Below are 17,338 nucleotides of genomic sequence, written 5' to 3'. Positions count from 1 at the left end.
GGGCTGTAGGGATCGTATATGAGTCTTTCGGATTAATCCAAGGTTTTTCCATGTGAGTTCAATCCTTCCCTCTTCTGCATATCCAAACAAGCCATTTTATACCGTTTTTCGTACTTTTCCGTGCTCTGCACATAGTAAATGCTCAAATACCAATATTTTGAGTCTCTGTTGGAAAAAGAGAAGACTTGCCTCCAGGGTCAACACGAAGAGCTTTCTTGGATGGGAGGATGTGTTCTTGCTGAAAGTCTACAGCTCGTAATGGAATAATACAGAGAAGGCTGGAAATGGGTATTCCATACTCTTCCTCCTCCCTTCCCCCATGACACAGTTCTGTTCCAAGTCAGATTTGGGAGACTTGGATGAATGCCTAGACCCATCTATCTGAGTCTGATGCCTTTCCACTTATTTATTCTTATCTGTTCAGAAGAGGTTAAGCTGTTATTTTTTTTTAACCTCTGCTACAGATCCTGTCTCTCTTTCATTTGCATATTTGCCAAAGAAAAGTAACCCAAAGGCATCACTCCATTTCCCGTTGCCCTTCTATTGAGGAGTTTCATTCCGTGCCATGAAAGCCATGAATATTTCATCGGCCTCTACTGCGACCTCACTGCGGAGTTAGGGAAATCAAACAATTTGGAGATGAATTGATGGTCACGTGATTAGTGCTTGGACAGAGAGTCGACGAGCAAGAAGCAGCGTGGCTCAGTGGAAAGAGCACGGGCTTTGGAGTCAGAGGTCGTGGGTTCAAACCCTGGCTCCATGACTTGTCAGCTGTGTGACTATGGGCAAGTCACTTCACTTCTCTGGGCCTCAGTTACTCCATCTGTAACCTCAGTTACCTCATCTGTAAATGGGGATTAAGACTGTGAGCCCCACGTGGGACAACCTGAACAGTGCTTTGCACATAGTAAGTACTTAACACATGCCATTATTATTATTATTATTATTATTATTATTATGAAGCGTTCTCCAGAAGTCACTGGGCCCAAACCCCTGCCTCTGGCTAGTCTGTACCTGAAACACCAGAGAGAGGTATGAATCAATCATGTTTTGAAACATCCCTAGAGCTGACGATTCCAAAGCCTTCCTTCTTAGCTTATTTGGGTGTTTAATCAAGCCAATAATAATAATAATGATGGCATTTATTAAGCACTTACTATGTGCAAAGCACTGTTCTAAGCGCTGGGGAGGTTACAAGGTGATCAGGTTGTCCCACGGCGGGGGCTCACAGTCTTAATCCCCACTTTACAGATGAGGTAACTGAGGCACAGAGAAGTTAAGTGACTTGCCCAAAGTCACACAGCTTTGGTGGAGCTGGGATTTGAACCCTTGACCTCTGACTCCAAAGCCCGGGCTCTTTCCACTGAGCCACGCTGCTTCCCCAATACATTCTGTGTTGTGTCTAACCACACTCTTTTCCTTCAACTTGAGCCAATTTCCTCTTGTTTTGTTCTTGGAGTGGTCAGTTGGTTTGTATGTTAATTGGTTAGTATGCTCTTTGCGTTCGTTTTATTCATTCCTTCATTCAATTGTATTTATTGAGCACTTACTGTGTTCAGAGCACTGTACTATGCGCTTTGGAAGTACAAGTCGGCAACATATAGAGACGGTCCCTACCCAACAACGGGCTTAACAGTCTAGAAGGGGGAGACAGACAAGAAAACAAAACGCGTAGACTGGTGTCAAAATTGTCAGAACAAACAGAATTATAGACATATGCACATCATTAGCAAAATAAATAGAATAGTAAATATGTACAAGTAAAATAGAGTAATAAATCTGTACAAATATATACAAGTGCTGTGGGGAGGGGAAGGAGGTAGGACAGGGTGGATGAGGAGGAGGAGAGGAAAAAGGGGGCTCAGTGTGGGAAGGCCTCCTGGAGGAGGTGAGCTCTCAGTAGAGCTTTGAAGGGAGAAAGTGAGCTAGCTTGGCAGATGTGTGGAGGGAGGGCATTCCAGGCCAGGAGGTATTTGTTAAGCTCTTACTATGCAAAGTTGGCCCCTTTTAGCACCCTATTCCCTTGGCTAAACAAAATTAACTCCTTTACTGTTTATTTTTTATCTCTTTAATGATCACCATCAGCAGAATTTGTTCAACGCCTACTCTGTGCAGAGCAGTACACTAAGTGCTTGGGGACAGAAGAAGAAGAAAGGCATAATCTCTTGCAATTGAATGGGGAAAGACTAGGAGACAAAAATCTAATCATTTGCAATCTAATTAGCCTTTAGGATACTCCTTCAGTTTCCTCCTTACTTAATGACTCTCCTCTCACTACACCCAACTCCCACTCTTTATTTCTCTCAAGCTAGCCTATTCACTATGCCTTGCTCTCATTTCTCCCACCTCTAACCCCTTTCTCACACTCTTTTTTTAAAAATATGGTATTTGTTGAGTGCTTTACTACGTGCCAGATACTGTACTATCGCTGGAGTAGACACAAGCTAATCAGATTGAATACAGTCCATGTCCCACGTGGGGCTCACTGTCGTCATCATCCCCATTTCACAGATAAGGTAACCGAGGCACAGAGAAGTTAAGTGATTTGGCCAAGGTCACGCAACAGACGAGTTCTCTTCCTCCCTTCAAAGCCCTACTTGGAGCTCACCTCCTCCAGAAGGCCTTCCCAGACTGAGCCCCCTTTTTCCTCTCCTCCTCCTTACCACCTTCCCCTCCCCACAGCACCTGTATACAAGTTTGTACAGATTTATTATTCTATTTATTTTTCTTGTACATATTCACTATTCTATTTTGTTAATGATGTGCATCTAGCTTTATTTCTATTTATTCTGATGACTTGCCACCTGTCTACATGTTTTGTTTTGTTGTCTGTCTCCCCCTTCTAGACTGTGAGCCCACTGTTGGGTAGGGACCGTCTCTATATGTTGCCGACTTGTCCTTCCCAAGTGCTTAGTCCAGTGCTCTGCACGCAGTAAGCGCTCAATAAATACGATTGAATGAATGAATGAGTGGCAAAGCTGGGATTAGAACCCAGGTTCTTCTGAGTCCCAGGGTCATGCTCTATCCATTAGGCCACACTGCTTCTCTATAACCTTGTACTCTCCCAAGAACTAAGTACAGCATAGCCTAGTGGAAAGAGCACAGTCCCCTGGCTCTGCCAGTTGCTTGCTGTGTGACCTTAGGCAAGTCACTTAACTTCTCTGTGGCTCAGTTCTCCTGTTCTCCCTCCTATGTAGACTGGGAGCCCCATTTGGGACAGGGATTGTGTCTAACCTGGTTGATTTGTGTCTATCCCAGTGCTTAGAACAGTGTTTGACACAAAGTGAGCACTTAACAAATACCATAAAACAAACAAACAAACCCAGGTCCTTTTGACTAATTATCATCAATGGTATTGAGCACTTACTATGTGCAGAGCACTGTACTAAGCACTTGAGGGAGGCCCGTGCTGTATCCACTATCCTCCTACCCGGACTCCTTCCCCCTTCATTCATTCAATCGTATTTATTGAGAGCTTACTGTGTGCAGAGCACCATACTGAGCCCTTGGGGAGTACAAGTTGGCAACATATAGAAATGGTCCCTATTCATCCATTCATTCAATCGTATTTATTGAGCGCTTATTGTGTGCAGAGCACTGTACTAAGCGCTTGGGAAGTACAAGTTGGCGACATATAGAGACGGTCCCTACCCAACAGTGGGCTCACAGTCTAGAAGGGGGAGACAGAGAACAAAACATATTAACAAAATAAAATAAATAGAATAAATATGTACAAGTAAAATAGAGTAATAAATATGTACAAACATATATACAGGTGCTGTGGGGAAAGGAAGGAGGTAAGGTGGGGGGATGAAGAAGGGGAGAAGGGGGAGAGGAAGGAGGGGGCTCAGTCTGGGAAGACCTCCTGGAGGAGGTGAGCTCTCAGTAGGGCCTACCCAACAACAGTCTAGAAGGGGGAGGCAGACAACAAAACAAAACATGTGGACAGGTGTCAAGTCATCAGAATAAATAGAGGTAAACCTAGATGCACATCATTGACAAAATAAATAGTAAACATGTACAAGTATAATAAATAGAGTAATAAATCTGTACAAACATCTATACAGGTGCTGTGGGGAGGGGAAGGAGGTAGGGTAGGGGGGATGGGGAGGGGGAGAGGAAAAAGGGGGCTCAGTGTGGGAAGGCCTCCTGGAGGAGGTGAGCTCTCAGTAGGGCTTTGAAGGGAGGAAGAGAATCAGAGAACTAGGTTTCTAGTCCTGGCTCTGCTGGGTGCCCTCAGGCAGGCCACTTAACTGCTCTGTGTCTTACTTTCCTTATCCGTGAACCCCAAGGGGGACTAGGGACTGTGGTCAACCTGATTATCTTCTATCGACCCCAGTCTTAGCACAGTGCTTGTCCCAAAGCAAGCCCTTAACAAATACCATCATCATTATTATTCATATTTCTGTCCACTTCACTAGATTATACATTTCTCTGGATCAGGGACTGTGTCATCCGCTTCATCATACTCTGCCAATCACTTAGAACAGTGCTTTGCACATAATAAGTGCTTAATCAATTCCACCAGACCACAGTTCTCCCCATCATCAAAGCACTTCTGAAATAAAATCTGATTAATTTACCTTCTCGGAAGGTTTCATCCCCGTTTCCACCTCAGTGCCCCTGCACCAACTATATACTAGTGTACTCAAGTTCACCTGTACCACTTCAGTGCATATGAGTACTCTCTAATCTACATATCCAGTTTCATTCTTCATCCATCCTGTTCATTATATTCAGCATCTTTCTCCCTGCCTTAGATTTGAGGGCAAGGCTCACGTCTACAACAGTCTCCCAAGGGCCCAGTGCAGTGCTCTCCGCACACAGGTGCCCAATAAATACTGCTGATTAATCGACTGAAACTCTCCCTTGGATCTTCTTCATCTCTATTAAAATGTGCTTATCAAAACTAACCCAAACATTCTTAACAGTGACCCGACTATTGTCCGTTACAGGGGAAGTATTACTTCCTGGCCCTCCCAGGTCATTCTCCTGTTAATACAACCTAGAAGCATCCCAAAAGGGGAAAAAAAATAAATTGTCTTTTTATTCCGCCCTGTGGAGCCTGATTTTATGAGAAGCAGCGTGGCTTAGTGGAAAAATCAATCAATCAATAGTATTGAGCGCTTACTGTGTGCAGAGCACTGTACTAAGCGCTTGGGAAGTACAAGTAGAAAAAGCCCGAGCTTGGGAGTCAGAGGTCGTGGGTTCTAACTCTGGCTCCGCCACTTGTCAGCTGTGTGACGTTGGGCAAGGCACTTCACTTCTCTGTGCCTCAATTCCCTCATCTGTAAAATGGGGATTAAGACTGTGAGCCCCCCCATGGGACAACCTGATTACCTTGTAACCTCCCCGGTGCTTAGAACAGTGCTTTGCATGTAGTAAGTGCTTAATAAATGCCATCATTATTATTATTATTCTCTGTGCCTCAGTGACCTCATCTGTAAAATGGGGATGAAGACTGTGAGCCCTGGCAAGCAGCGTGGCTCAGTGGAAAGAGTGTGGGCTTGGGAGTCAGAGGTCATGGGTTCGAATCCCGGCTCCGCCACTTGTCAGCCGTGTGACCTTGGGCAAGCCACTTAACTTCTCTGTGCCTCAGTTACCTCATCTGTAAAATGGGGATTAAGACTGTGAGTCCCAAGTGGCACAACCTGATCACCTTGTATTCCCCCCAGTGCTTAGAACAGTGCTTTGCACATAGTAAGCGCTTAACAAATACCACCATTATTACATGGGACAACCTGATTGCCTTGTATCTACCCGAGAGCTAAGACACATAGTAAGTGCTTAACAAATACCAACATCATTATTATTATTATTATAGCTGTTTTGTAAGAAGGCGTGAGACCCTTTTAGGATGAAATGTACTCTGAAAGCACCAGGAGAAGAACAGAGAGGGCTTATAAGTGCAGTATTGCTCCAGGGGATTACCTATTTCGATCCCAGGTTTTGGCAGTTCAGTTTCATCAGTGGGAATGGGGAGGGATCAGGTGGCAAAATCAGCTACAATAGGCGGAGATGTTGGGAGGGAAAATTACTGCCGTTAGAAGAAGATAAGAGGGGACTAGGGGCCCTTCTGGTGACCTGGTTGGTCTCCTCACCTGAGCTTCGCTCTTCTCCCTCTCATTCTGGAGCTCCTCCACGGTTCTCTCCTGCTTGTTCCTGAGGGCTTGCAGGTTTCTCAGCCCTTCTTGCAGGTTTTGGAGCTCCTCGTTCAGGCCGCTCACCTCTCTGTCTCTCTCCGTCAGCTAGACAGGCAGCAGGCAGGATGGAGCAATGGTACAAATCGTCAAACAACATCCTGGTTGGTTTGGCAAATCTGGCTTTCTGGGATCTTTCATAAAATGCTTTTAGCCCTGATTTGTGCAGCTGCAACTAGAGAATAACTCTTGATTCTTTGCCCTGGCAGCAGTTACATGGAGAGCTGTTAGTCAAGAACTCATTCATTCATTCAATGGTATTTATTGAGCGCTTACTGTGTGCAGAGCACTGTACTAAGCACTTGGGAAGTATAAGTTGGCAACATACAGAGACGGTCCCTACCCAACAGTGGGCGCACAGTCTAGAAGGGGGAGACAGAAAACAAAACATATTAATAAAATAAAATAAATAGAATAAACATTCATTCATTCAATCATTTATTGAGCGCTTACCGTGTGCAGAGCACTATACTAAGCGCTTGGGAAGTACAAGTTGGCAACATATAGAGACGGTCCCTACACAACAGTGGGCTCACAGTCTAGAAGGGGGAGACAGAGAACAAAACATATTAGTAAAATAAATAGAATAAACATTCATTCAATCGTATTTATTGAGCACTTACCGTGTGCAGAGCACTGTACTAAGCGCTTGGGAAGTACAAGTTGGCAACATATAGAGACGGTCCCTACCCAACAGTGGGCTCACAGTCTAGAAGGGGAAGACAGAGAACAAAACAAAACATATTAACAAAATAAAATAAATAGAATAAACATGTAGAAATAAAGTAATACATGAGGAGCCGTGGCCTTGAGTGTTAGAAGACAAAGCAGGACTTTACTTCTCTAGACGGTAAGCTCACTTTTTAAAAATTATTTTTAAATGGTATTTTTTAAGTGCTTCCTATGTGACAGGCACTGTACTAAGGGCTGAAGTGGATACAAGATCAAGTTGGAAACAGCTCATATCCCACATGGGGCTCACAGTCTTAATCCCTGTTTTACAGATGAAGTAACTGAGGCCCTGAAAAGTGAAATGACTTGCCCGGGGACACAAATCAGACAAATGGTGGAGCCAGAATTAAAATCCAGGACATTCTTGCTCCCAGGTCCATTCTCTATTCACTAGGCCATCCTGCTTCTCTACAACTTTGTTGTACTGTACTCTCCCAAGTACTCAGTACAGTGCTCTGTACAGAAGAAGCACTCAGTAAATAACATTGATTGATTTAGCTTACTTGTCAACAGCTAAAATTCCTACCTGTGTTTTGTAACCTAAGTAGAGTGTCTACTGCTGAAGCCTTTGAGGGCTTAATTCACGCAATCAATTCATCTTCACCATTCAGCTATTGGGATGTTAACCCCATTTTACAGAAGAGAGAGTGCTTAGTCAGGTTCTCATACAATATTGATTTGCTGATGGCAAAATGCGGAGGTGCTGAGAGTCAGTCATGGTGAAGAAGCAGCGTAATAATAACTATAACTGTGGTATTTGCTTGTTGTGAGGAGAGAATGTGTCCGTTGTACTTTTCCAAGTGCTTAGGACGTTGAGCAAAGTAAGCGCTCAATTAATAAATAATTAAATGAATGAATATTTGTTAGCACTTATGTGCCAGGCATTGTCCTAAACGCTGGGGTAGATACCAGCTAATCACATTGGACAAAGTCCCTGTCCCACATCAGGCTCACAGTCTTAATCTCCATTTTACAGATGAGGTAACTGAGGTGCAGAGAAGTGAAGCGAAGCTGAGACCCTTAAAGCCAATGGACAGGAGTTTCTGCTTCTAGACTGTGAGCCCATTGTTGGGTAGGGACCGTCTCTATATGTTCCCGATTTGTACTTCCCAAGCGCTTGGTACAGTGCTCTGCACACAATAAGCGCTCAATAAATACAATTGAATGAAAGAATGAATGGTTGATGTGGAGAGAAATGGACAACAACTGTCGGTTTTTGAGGAGAGGGGTGACACGTGCAGCACGATGTTTTAGAAAAATGACCCTGGGATCAATCAATCAATCGTATCAATCAATCTGATCAATCGGATCAGAGCGAAGTATGGGCCAGAGAAGGGAAAGACTGGAGGAAGGAAGAAAGGGGTGGGCACAGTTTAAGGAACACTTACCAGCCTCCGTTGCCAGTGAAAAAGCTCGAGAAGAGTTGCCAGGGAGATAGGAGGCAAAACAGGAGAGGATGGTGTCAGAGAAACCGAGGTTAGATAATGTTTTCTGGAGAAAAGGATGGTCCACAGTGTTTCATACTTCCATACTTCATGCTGCTGCCTGGATTATCTTTGTCCAGAAACGCTCTGGGCATATTACTCCCCTCCTCAAAAATCTCCAGTGGCTACCAATCAATCTGCGCATCAGGCAGAAACTCCTCACCCTGGGCTTCAAGGCTGTCCATCACCTCGCCCCCCCACCTCCCCTCCCTTCTCTCCTTCTCCAGCCCAGCCCGCACCCTCCATCCTCCGCTCCTCCGCCACTAATCTCCTCACCGTACCTCGTTTTCGCCCGTCCCGCCATCGACCCCCGGCCCACGTCATCCCCCGGGCCTGGAATGCCCTCCCTCTGCCCATCCACCAAGCTAGCTCTCTTCCTCCCTTCAAGGCCCTGCTGAGAGCTCACCTCCTCCAAGAGGCCTTCCCAGACTGAGCCCCTTCCTTCCTCTCCCCCTCGTCCCCCTCTCCATCCCCCCATCTTACCTCCTTCCCTTCCCCACAGCACCTGTATATATGTATATATGTTTGTACATATTTATTACTCTATTTATTTTACTTGTACATATCTATTCTATTTATTTTATTTTGTTAGTATGTTTGGTTTTGTTCTCTGTCTCCCCCTTTTAGACTGTGAGCCCACTGTTGGGTAGGGACTGTCTCTATATGTTGCCAATTTGTACTTCCCAAGTGCTTAGTACAGTGCTATGCACATAGTAAGCGCTCAATAAATATGATTGATTGATTGATTTCAGACTGCTGAGAGGTCAAGGGGGAGGAGCAGAGAGGCGAACTACCGTTCATACACTGAGTCAGTGGCAGGGCCCCATCTAGATCATAGAAACTTCTGCCTCACAGTTGATTCCACTAAACCCGGTGACCTCTTTACTCAGCAGTTTTGACTGTGGGCTGGGAACGTGTCTACCAACTGGGTTATATTGTACTTTCCCAAGCACTTAGTACAGTGCTCTGCATACAGCATGCACTTAATACCATTGATGATGATGATGACCTAACAAGGTCAGAACTCAAATCTCTGGGGAATTTACCGAGGACAGCCCAGCCTCTTGTGAGCCTGATTATTAACCAGGGCCTTTATAACCTGAGGAACCAGACCAGGGCTGGGATTGTGGTTTGTTTTGTTCCAAGAACCTGGTGTTTGAGGTCTCAAATAACTTAAGCTACAAGGGCCTTATGGGCGAGAATCAAGACGCTGCCACTAGTGAGGTCAAGGTCTTCGTTTTAAAGATGATAGACCAGCTCTGTGCTCCATTCCCCGTGGTAGCCTCATGCACACGCCTTCTAAGTTAGCATCTGGAAATTGTCTTGATGGTAATTACATGCTCGGGGCTAGGGCATTGGCGGTTACCATCCGGTAAAATCCCTTTGGATGTGAGGAGCAAGGGACAGGGGAAACAGAAGAGGAGAGAGATCCTGAGATAATGAAATCCCTTTAATGACAGTGCAATGTGTTAACCTAATTAAACTGTAAAGTGGGGAAAAAAATCCAGGTACTAAAAGGCAACAAAGGAATAAATCAGTTGGGCTGGCAGTATTTCTGGGAAACCTTCTGAATGCCAAATAACTCAGGGAAGTGTCCAATTACACAAGCGTCTCTTTTTTCCCCTCTGCCCTGCCCAGGGCTATGACTTAATAACTCTTTCCTTATGATATCCATATCTGTCGAACAATTAAGAAAAATGAAAAATAAAAATAGAGCACAAACATACTAATCTGATTCTGAAAAGAAAAACAAAAAGTTACAACTCACCGTAAAAAGATTGTTATGCGTTTGCTTCTTGATACCTTCAATGGCAGATACGGTATGCACGATTTAAAAAACAAACAAAGAAGCTCTCATCCTTAGCCAAAAAAGTTAAATATTTTCTCAGTATGTCTGAGTTGAGACTGGACGGTCCGACTAAGAAGAGCAGTTATTGCGCCGCTTTGGATATACTCTAAATCCAATTTTATGAGGGTCCAAACCACTGGCAATCTGGCCAGAGTGAAGCCTTCTGAGTTGAGGGTTTATGTATGACAGTGCTTGGCACGTAGTAAGCGCTTAATAAATACCATTATTATTATTATTATATAACTCAAGTTTGGTCATAAAGGAATAACTCAGCAGACACTTGGTTGTGAGCATTTGCATGGTTGAGGCTGTCTTTTTAATCAACTGGAGAATGCTTCTCTGGTTATTTCCAGGTCTGCCCTACCTCAATGTCAACCTTGTTTCCAAAGACTCGATCATAGAGAACTCTCTGCTTTTAAGCAGTGGGATATGGGCAGGGATCATATCTACCAACTCTAGTGTCCTGTAGTCTCCTAAGTGCTTAGTACAGTGCTCTGCACACAATAAGTGCTCAGTAAATACTACTGATTGATTCCACAGAGCAGATAATCAGCAAATGGTCAGGCAGATTTCAAGGACCCTGTTTGCTGCTAGCTTTGAAGCCCACCATGCCCCCTCCAATGTTACTGCTTCTTAAAATCTCATTAGTTGCTAATTTTTTGGCAGAGTCGTAAGCCATTGATCGCTAAGCTTCCGGATAATACTAAATTAAATCTATGCGATCAAGGAGCTGAAGGTTATTATTATTATTACTATTTTTATATTTGGTAAGTGCTTACCAGGTGCCAGGCAATGTTGTAAGTGCTGGGATAGATACGAGTTTATCAGGTCAGACACATTCCCTGTCCTGCATGGGGCTCACGGTCTAGGTGGGAGGGAGTAGGATTTAATCCCCACTTTTACAGATGAGGAAACTGAGGCAGAGAAAAGTTAAGTGACTTGCCCAAGGTCAAGTCACTTGCAGACAAATGGCAGAACCAGGATTAGAACCTCTTAGTCCCAGGCCTGTGTTCTTTCCACTAGGTCATGCCGAAGATGCTGGAAGAGCTGGAGCCTAGAAACCTAAGAGTGTTCATTTGCTCTCAGCACATTTCTACTTGTTCCTGGCAGTGTGAATCATGTTGCTTAAACAAGCCATCATTAAATACAAGTAAGGTTCTCCATCTCACCTCATCTTTCACTTTCCTTAGATCTTCCTCTGCAATCTTTAGTTCTCTTCTCATCTGCAGCATTGTCTGGGCCTGATCACGCTCCTGAAATAGTCCATGATTTAATTTATATATATTAATTTATATATATATATATATATATGTATATACACACTGTTATTCACATGGATTGCTCTCTTCTATCCTCTCTCCTCAACCTGTAAAACCAACATGAGTGGCTTACAAGAGGTTTTTTTTTTCTGGTACTAGTTATGTGCCAGACACTGTACTAAGTACTGTGGTAGATACAAGATAATCAGGTTGGACACAGTCCCCGTCCCACATGGGGCTCACAGTCTAAGTAGGAAGGAGAACAGTGAGTCCCCATTTTACAGATGAGGGAACTGAGGCACAGAGCCCAAGGTCACACAGCAGATGAGTGGTGGAGCCGGGATTAGAACATAGGTCCTCTGTCTCTCAGTCCCATGCTCTTTCCAGTAGGCCACACTGCTTCTTTAAGCTGAGCCCACCTCTTTCTCCCTGTCTCTAGTCTCTCCCCTTTCCAGACCATCTTCCAATGGTTACCCATTTCTGTTCTCAAGCAGAAGCTCCTGACAGTCAACTTGAAGGCATTCGCTCAGCTCGCTCCCTCTTATTCACTCTCTTCTCCCACTAAACCCTAGCTTGCAATTTTGTTCCTCTCATTAACCTACTCACTGTACTGTGTTCTCTCCTCTCCCACCATCAGCCTATTCAGCCTTCTAGACTGTGAGCCCACTGTTGGGTAGGGACCGTCTCTATATGTTGCCAACTTGTACTTCCCAAGCACTTAGTACAGTGCTCTGCACACAGTAAGCGCTCAATAAATACGATTGAATGAATGAAATGTATATTGCTCAAGCTTTCTACCGCCACTTGGAACTCACTCCCCCTTCATATCCAGAAGATATCTTCAAAGCTCTTCCCCTTGAGCCTGTCAGCAGTCTCTGGAGCATCTATGGCCACAGACCCAAAGACAGGATCCTAAATTTTCAAACGTTCAAAGGATGTTAGGATAATAAACTGAACGATGCTTGGCTAGGCCTGATTTGGAAGGAGGAAGATCAAACTGAGACCGTATTCTCTACTCTATCTTGGGTTTCTAAAGCTCCAACCATCTCCTGGGAGTTCACTGCTATTAGCAATTGAAAAGGATCTGATGGCCTTGGTGAAATACTAGATGAAAGGGCTTTAAGAAATAAAAATGGCGGTATCGCTATTTTTGTAAGTAAACATTAGGGGAGATCGATTTAAACAGGCGCCATTTAAAACCACACTGCGTGGGATGTGTTACAAATAAGCCACCTGTCTCATAAAACGGGTTTAGAATTATAAGATTATTTGAAATTCCCACCAGTCACTTACCAGCCGGACAGTCCCGGGAGTGAGAAAATATTAAAATACTCACTTTTTGTAACAAAACACACATCCCCAGCTCACACAGGCGAAGAAAAAAAAAAGAATATTGGGGATTCTGTCCTCAATGTCCAGAATTTAGAATGTCCTCAAGTTGGATTCTGATTGGGTGAAAGCTTAAGGCAAAGGAAGTACATTATGGAGTAACGGTAAGGGTCACGGAGCTATTGAGAATGGGCAGAAGTCAACAAGGGCGATAAGGACACAACATGAAGTTTCTAATAATAATAATAATAGTTGTATTTATTAAACTATTACTATGTGACTCATTTGGGCCTCATAGTCTAAGGGTGTTGATAATAATAATGATTGTGGTATTTGTTAAGCACTTACTATGTGTCAAGCACTGTTCTAAGTACTGGGGGAGATAAAAGATAACGTTTAAAACTTGAGCCGTTACTGGTTATTAAGCCCAGGCGCAGCTGTGCTTCTTTTCTTCCAGCTGTAAACTCCCTTTATTTCCAGGAACGATTTGAATTTCTGTCTTCCTTCCAAGTGGAAATGACACGTTACACAAAACTCAATACCTAAAGTCCGGGGGATGACAAAGTCTAATCACTGACCCCTCCAAAAATTGCTATCAAGTGGTTAGAGTCCCCATCGCTAAAAACCCCACTCAGGTTAGATCAAGGGTTAATGTAGGAATTAGAGTTAGTTTACAATTGAGTTTCCCACAGCTGGACCACCTGTGACTAAATATTAGAAAATGGATTTTTTGATCAATGTCTTTTAGAGTGGAGATATAGGTTTCAGATTTTTCTTAGGTTTAAAACATATAAATTCTGGAGGTAATTGCTGGGTTTCGTACTCTTGATGCAGGTAAAAATCAGGTTTAAATTTCAAGACTTTCAGATTAGCTTTAATTTTTAGGATTCACCTGCAATGATATCTGCATGACAAATGTTTCTTTAGTAATATTATTCCCATCTGGCATCTGCAAATGATCTGAATGGCTAAGTGAATGGTCAGTAGCAGTGTGGCTCGGTGGAAAGAGCCCAGACTTTGGAGTCAGAGGTCATGGGTTCAAATTCCGGTTCTGCCAATTGCCAGCTGTGTGACTTTGGGCAAGTCACTTCACTTCTCTGGGCCTCAGTTCCCTTATCTCTAAAATGGGGATGAAGACTGTGAGCCCCATGTGGGACAACCTTGTAACCTCTCCAGCGCTTAGAACAGTGCTTTGCACATAGTAAGCGCTTAATAAATGCCATTATTATTATTATTATTATTATATCAGTTAAGTGGGGACACTCCAAGCACTGTTAAAGCAACTTCATGTAACTTATTGAACTTTAGTATCAATCCAATGTTTAACAATAACGCAATCTTGGTTCTGAATTGAGAGCTGTAGAAAGGAGAAAGAAGAATGAATCCATTGGCACAAGTGATAAGCTAAAACTGATCCCCAATGCCAGGTACCTAAGGAAACTTCAAGGACTTCACAAGCTGAAGAAAAGGGAAATCCCCCAGAAAAAAGGTATTTGCCATATTTAAAAATGACCAAACCTTCCAGAAATCGCATTTAAAAATCAATTCTATTGATGACAGTGGGATATTGATAATTCATTACACAAACGTGTTAAGTTGTAGAATTAGGATGGATTTGACTATTGACTGAAGTCTATTTTGTCAGGGAAAATGTTAAGGAAAGAATACATTTTGATTGTTTGTGTAGTTTAACTAATTTTAAAAAATGATTTGGGAGGTAGAAATTGGGTTAAATTGGATAAAACCCTAAGAAAATCCATATCCTACTGATTTGGTGCCAAAACAGAATCTGTTCTTCTAAAGGAACTTTTTCCCTCCCAGGAGACAAACACCAAGCAAAATGGAAAGAGGTAGACACAGAAAGGAAGGGAAGGAAAAGGAAAGGCAGAAGAAGGGGAGAAAGTGTTGATACAAAGTGGAAAGAGGTAGACACAGAAAGGAAGGGAAGGAAAAGGAAAGACAGAAGAAGGGGAGAAAGTGTTCATACAAAGTGGAAAGAGGTAGACACAGAAAGGAAGGGAAGGAAAAGGAAAGACAGAAGAAGGGGAGAAAGTGTTGATACAAAGTGGAAAGAGGTAGACACAGAAAGGAAGGGAAGGAAAAGGAAAGACAGAAGAAGGGGAGAAAGTGTTGATACAAAGTGGAAAGAGGTAGACACAGAAAGGAAGGGAAGGAAAAGGAAAGACAGAAGAAGGGGAGGAAGTGTTGATACAAAGTGGAAAGAGGTAGACACAGAAAGGAAGGGAAGGAAAAGGAAAGAAGAAGGGGAGAAAGTGCTGGTACAAAGTGGAAAGAGGTAGACACAGAAAGGAAGGGAAGGAAAAGGAAAGACAGAAGAAGGGGAGAAAGTGCTGATACAAAGCGGAAAGAGGTAGACACAGAAAGGAAGGGAAGGAAAAGGAAAGAAGAAGGGGAGAAAGTGTTGGTACAAAGTGGAAAGAGGTAGACACAGAAAGGAAGGGAAGGAAAAGGAAAGACAGAAGAAGGGGAGAAAGTGCTGATACAAAGTGGAAAGAGGTAGACACAGAAAGGAAGGGAAGGAAAAGGAAAGACAGAAGAAGGGGAGAAAGTGTTGATACAAAGTGGAAAGAGGTAGACACAGAAAGGAAGGGAAGGAAAAGGAAAGACAGAAGAAGGGGAGAAAGTGTTGATACAAAGTGGAAAGAGGTAGACACAGAAAGGAAGGGAAGGAAAAGGAAAGACAGAAGAAGGGGAGAAAGTGTTGATACAAAGTGGAAAGAGGTAGACACAGAAAGGAAGGGAAGGAAAAGGAAAGAAGAAGGGGAGAAAGTGTTGGTACAAAGTGGAAAGAGGTAGACACAGAAAGGAAGGGAAGGAAAAGGAAAGACAGAAGAAGGGGAGAAAGTGTTGATACAAAGTGGAAAGAGGTAGACACAGAAAGGAAGGAAAGGAAAAGGAAAGAAGAAGGGGAGAAAGTGTTGGTACAAAGTGGAAAGAGGTAGACACAGAAAGGAAGGGAAGGAAAAGGAAAGACAGAAGAAGGGGAGAAAGTGCTGATACAAAGTGGAAAGAGGTAGACACAGAAAGAAAGGTAAGGAAAAGGACAGACAGAAGAGGGGGAGAAAGTGTTGATATTTCTAAATGATGACCTTCAGTGATTTCTATAATAATAATAACACTAGGAATAATAACAATAATTGTGCTATTTCAGTGCTTACTCTGTGCCAAGCACTGTACCAAGGCCTGGGATAGGAACAAGATAATCAGGACCCAACCTAGGGCTCACAATCTAAGTAGGAGGGAGAACAGGTATTGAATCCCATTTTGCAGATGAAGGAACTGAAGCACAGAGAAGTTAAGTGACTTACCCAAGGTTACACAGCGGGTAAGTGGCACGGCTGGGATTCGAACCTAGGTCCTCTGACTCTCAATCCGTGCTTTTTCCACTACACTTAGACTGTGAGCCCCACGTAGGACAGGGACTGTGTCCAATCTGATAAATTTGTATGTACGCAAGTGTTTAGAATGGCGCTTGACATATAGTGAGCACTTAACAAATGCCATTAAGCAAGCAAACGCTAGGCCATGCTGCTTTTTTAAACACAAGGCCCTCCTAAACACAGCCTGATCTATCTTGGGGGTTCCAGCCATCAATCTGCTTACTTTTTGGAGAAGCATTCCTCTTTCGGCTTTTGGGCTTCCCTCCCCATTGACTTTAACTTGAACCAGGACAGAATAGAGAAACAGCATGGCTTTACTGGAAAGATCACAGGCTTGGGAGTCAGAGGTCGTGGGTTCTAATCTCGGCTCCACCACTTGTCAGCTGTGTGACTTTGGGCAAGTCATTTAACTTCTTGGTGTCTCAGTTACCTCATCTGTAAAATGGGGATAAATAATAATGATAATAATGATGGCATTTATTAAGTGCTTACTATGTGCAAAGCACAGTGCTGGGAAGGTTACGAGGTGATCAGGTTGTCCCATGGGGGGCTCACAGTCTTAATCCCCATTTTACAGATGAGGGAACTGAGGTACAGAGAAGTGAAGTGACTTGCCCAAAGTCACACAGCTGACAATTGGCAAGTGGGGATTTGAACCCATGACCTCTGACTCCAAAGCCCATGCTCTTTCCACTGAGCCACACTGCTTCTCCACTGTGAGCCCCTCATGGGACAACCTGATAACCTTGTATCTATCCCAGTGCTTGGAACAGTGCTTGGCACATAGTAAGCGCTTAACAAATACCATTATTATTATTATTAATAACACAAAAATAATCAATTCTAGATCACATTAGTCATCTAACCAGCTCCCTGTCTGTCCCTGACAGTTGCCCCAAAGCCTTCCTTTGGAAGAACAACCATCTCACCCATCATTTGCCTTCTTCTCTGACAGCCACCTTTCCTTGCCGAGCACACTGTAGCGTTTCTCGGGGTTTCTGGAGCTGCTAGTGAAGCTGTAGTTTTTTTTTAAATGGTATTTGTTAAGTGCTTACTATGTGCCAGGCACTGTACTCATTGCCGG

At 43.5% G+C, this 17,338-nt stretch overlaps 1 protein-coding gene across 4 annotated transcripts in view; it reads right to left on the bottom strand.

Moving 5' to 3' along the window:
* The window catches only part of PMFBP1 (polyamine modulated factor 1 binding protein 1), a 136,452-nt gene that overhangs the window by 42,333 nt on the left and 76,781 nt on the right, over window positions 1-17,338 (bottom strand). For 3 of the 4 annotated variants that reach the window (XM_038754056.1, XM_038754058.1, XM_038754059.1), the window contains exons 1-3: window positions 12,861-12,898; window positions 11,435-11,518; window positions 6,102-6,248 (exon numbers count right to left, since the gene is read on the bottom strand). In XM_038754056.1, the coding sequence (XP_038609984.1) occupies window positions 6,102-6,248; window positions 11,435-11,518; window positions 12,861-12,881 (252 nt within the window). In that variant the 5' untranslated portion in view covers window positions 12,882-12,898. Of the gene's footprint in view, window positions 1-6,101; window positions 6,249-11,434; window positions 11,519-12,860; window positions 12,899-17,338 lie in introns of those variants that run through there. The other variant, XM_038754057.1, reaches the window with a different exon arrangement.

The sequence above is a fragment of the Tachyglossus aculeatus genome, chromosome 11, assembly GCF_015852505.1.
Source record: "Tachyglossus aculeatus isolate mTacAcu1 chromosome 11, mTacAcu1.pri, whole genome shotgun sequence".
Taxonomy (NCBI): Eukaryota; Metazoa; Chordata; class Mammalia; order Monotremata; family Tachyglossidae; genus Tachyglossus; species Tachyglossus aculeatus.
This window is presented reverse-complemented; position numbering and strand designations above follow the sequence as displayed.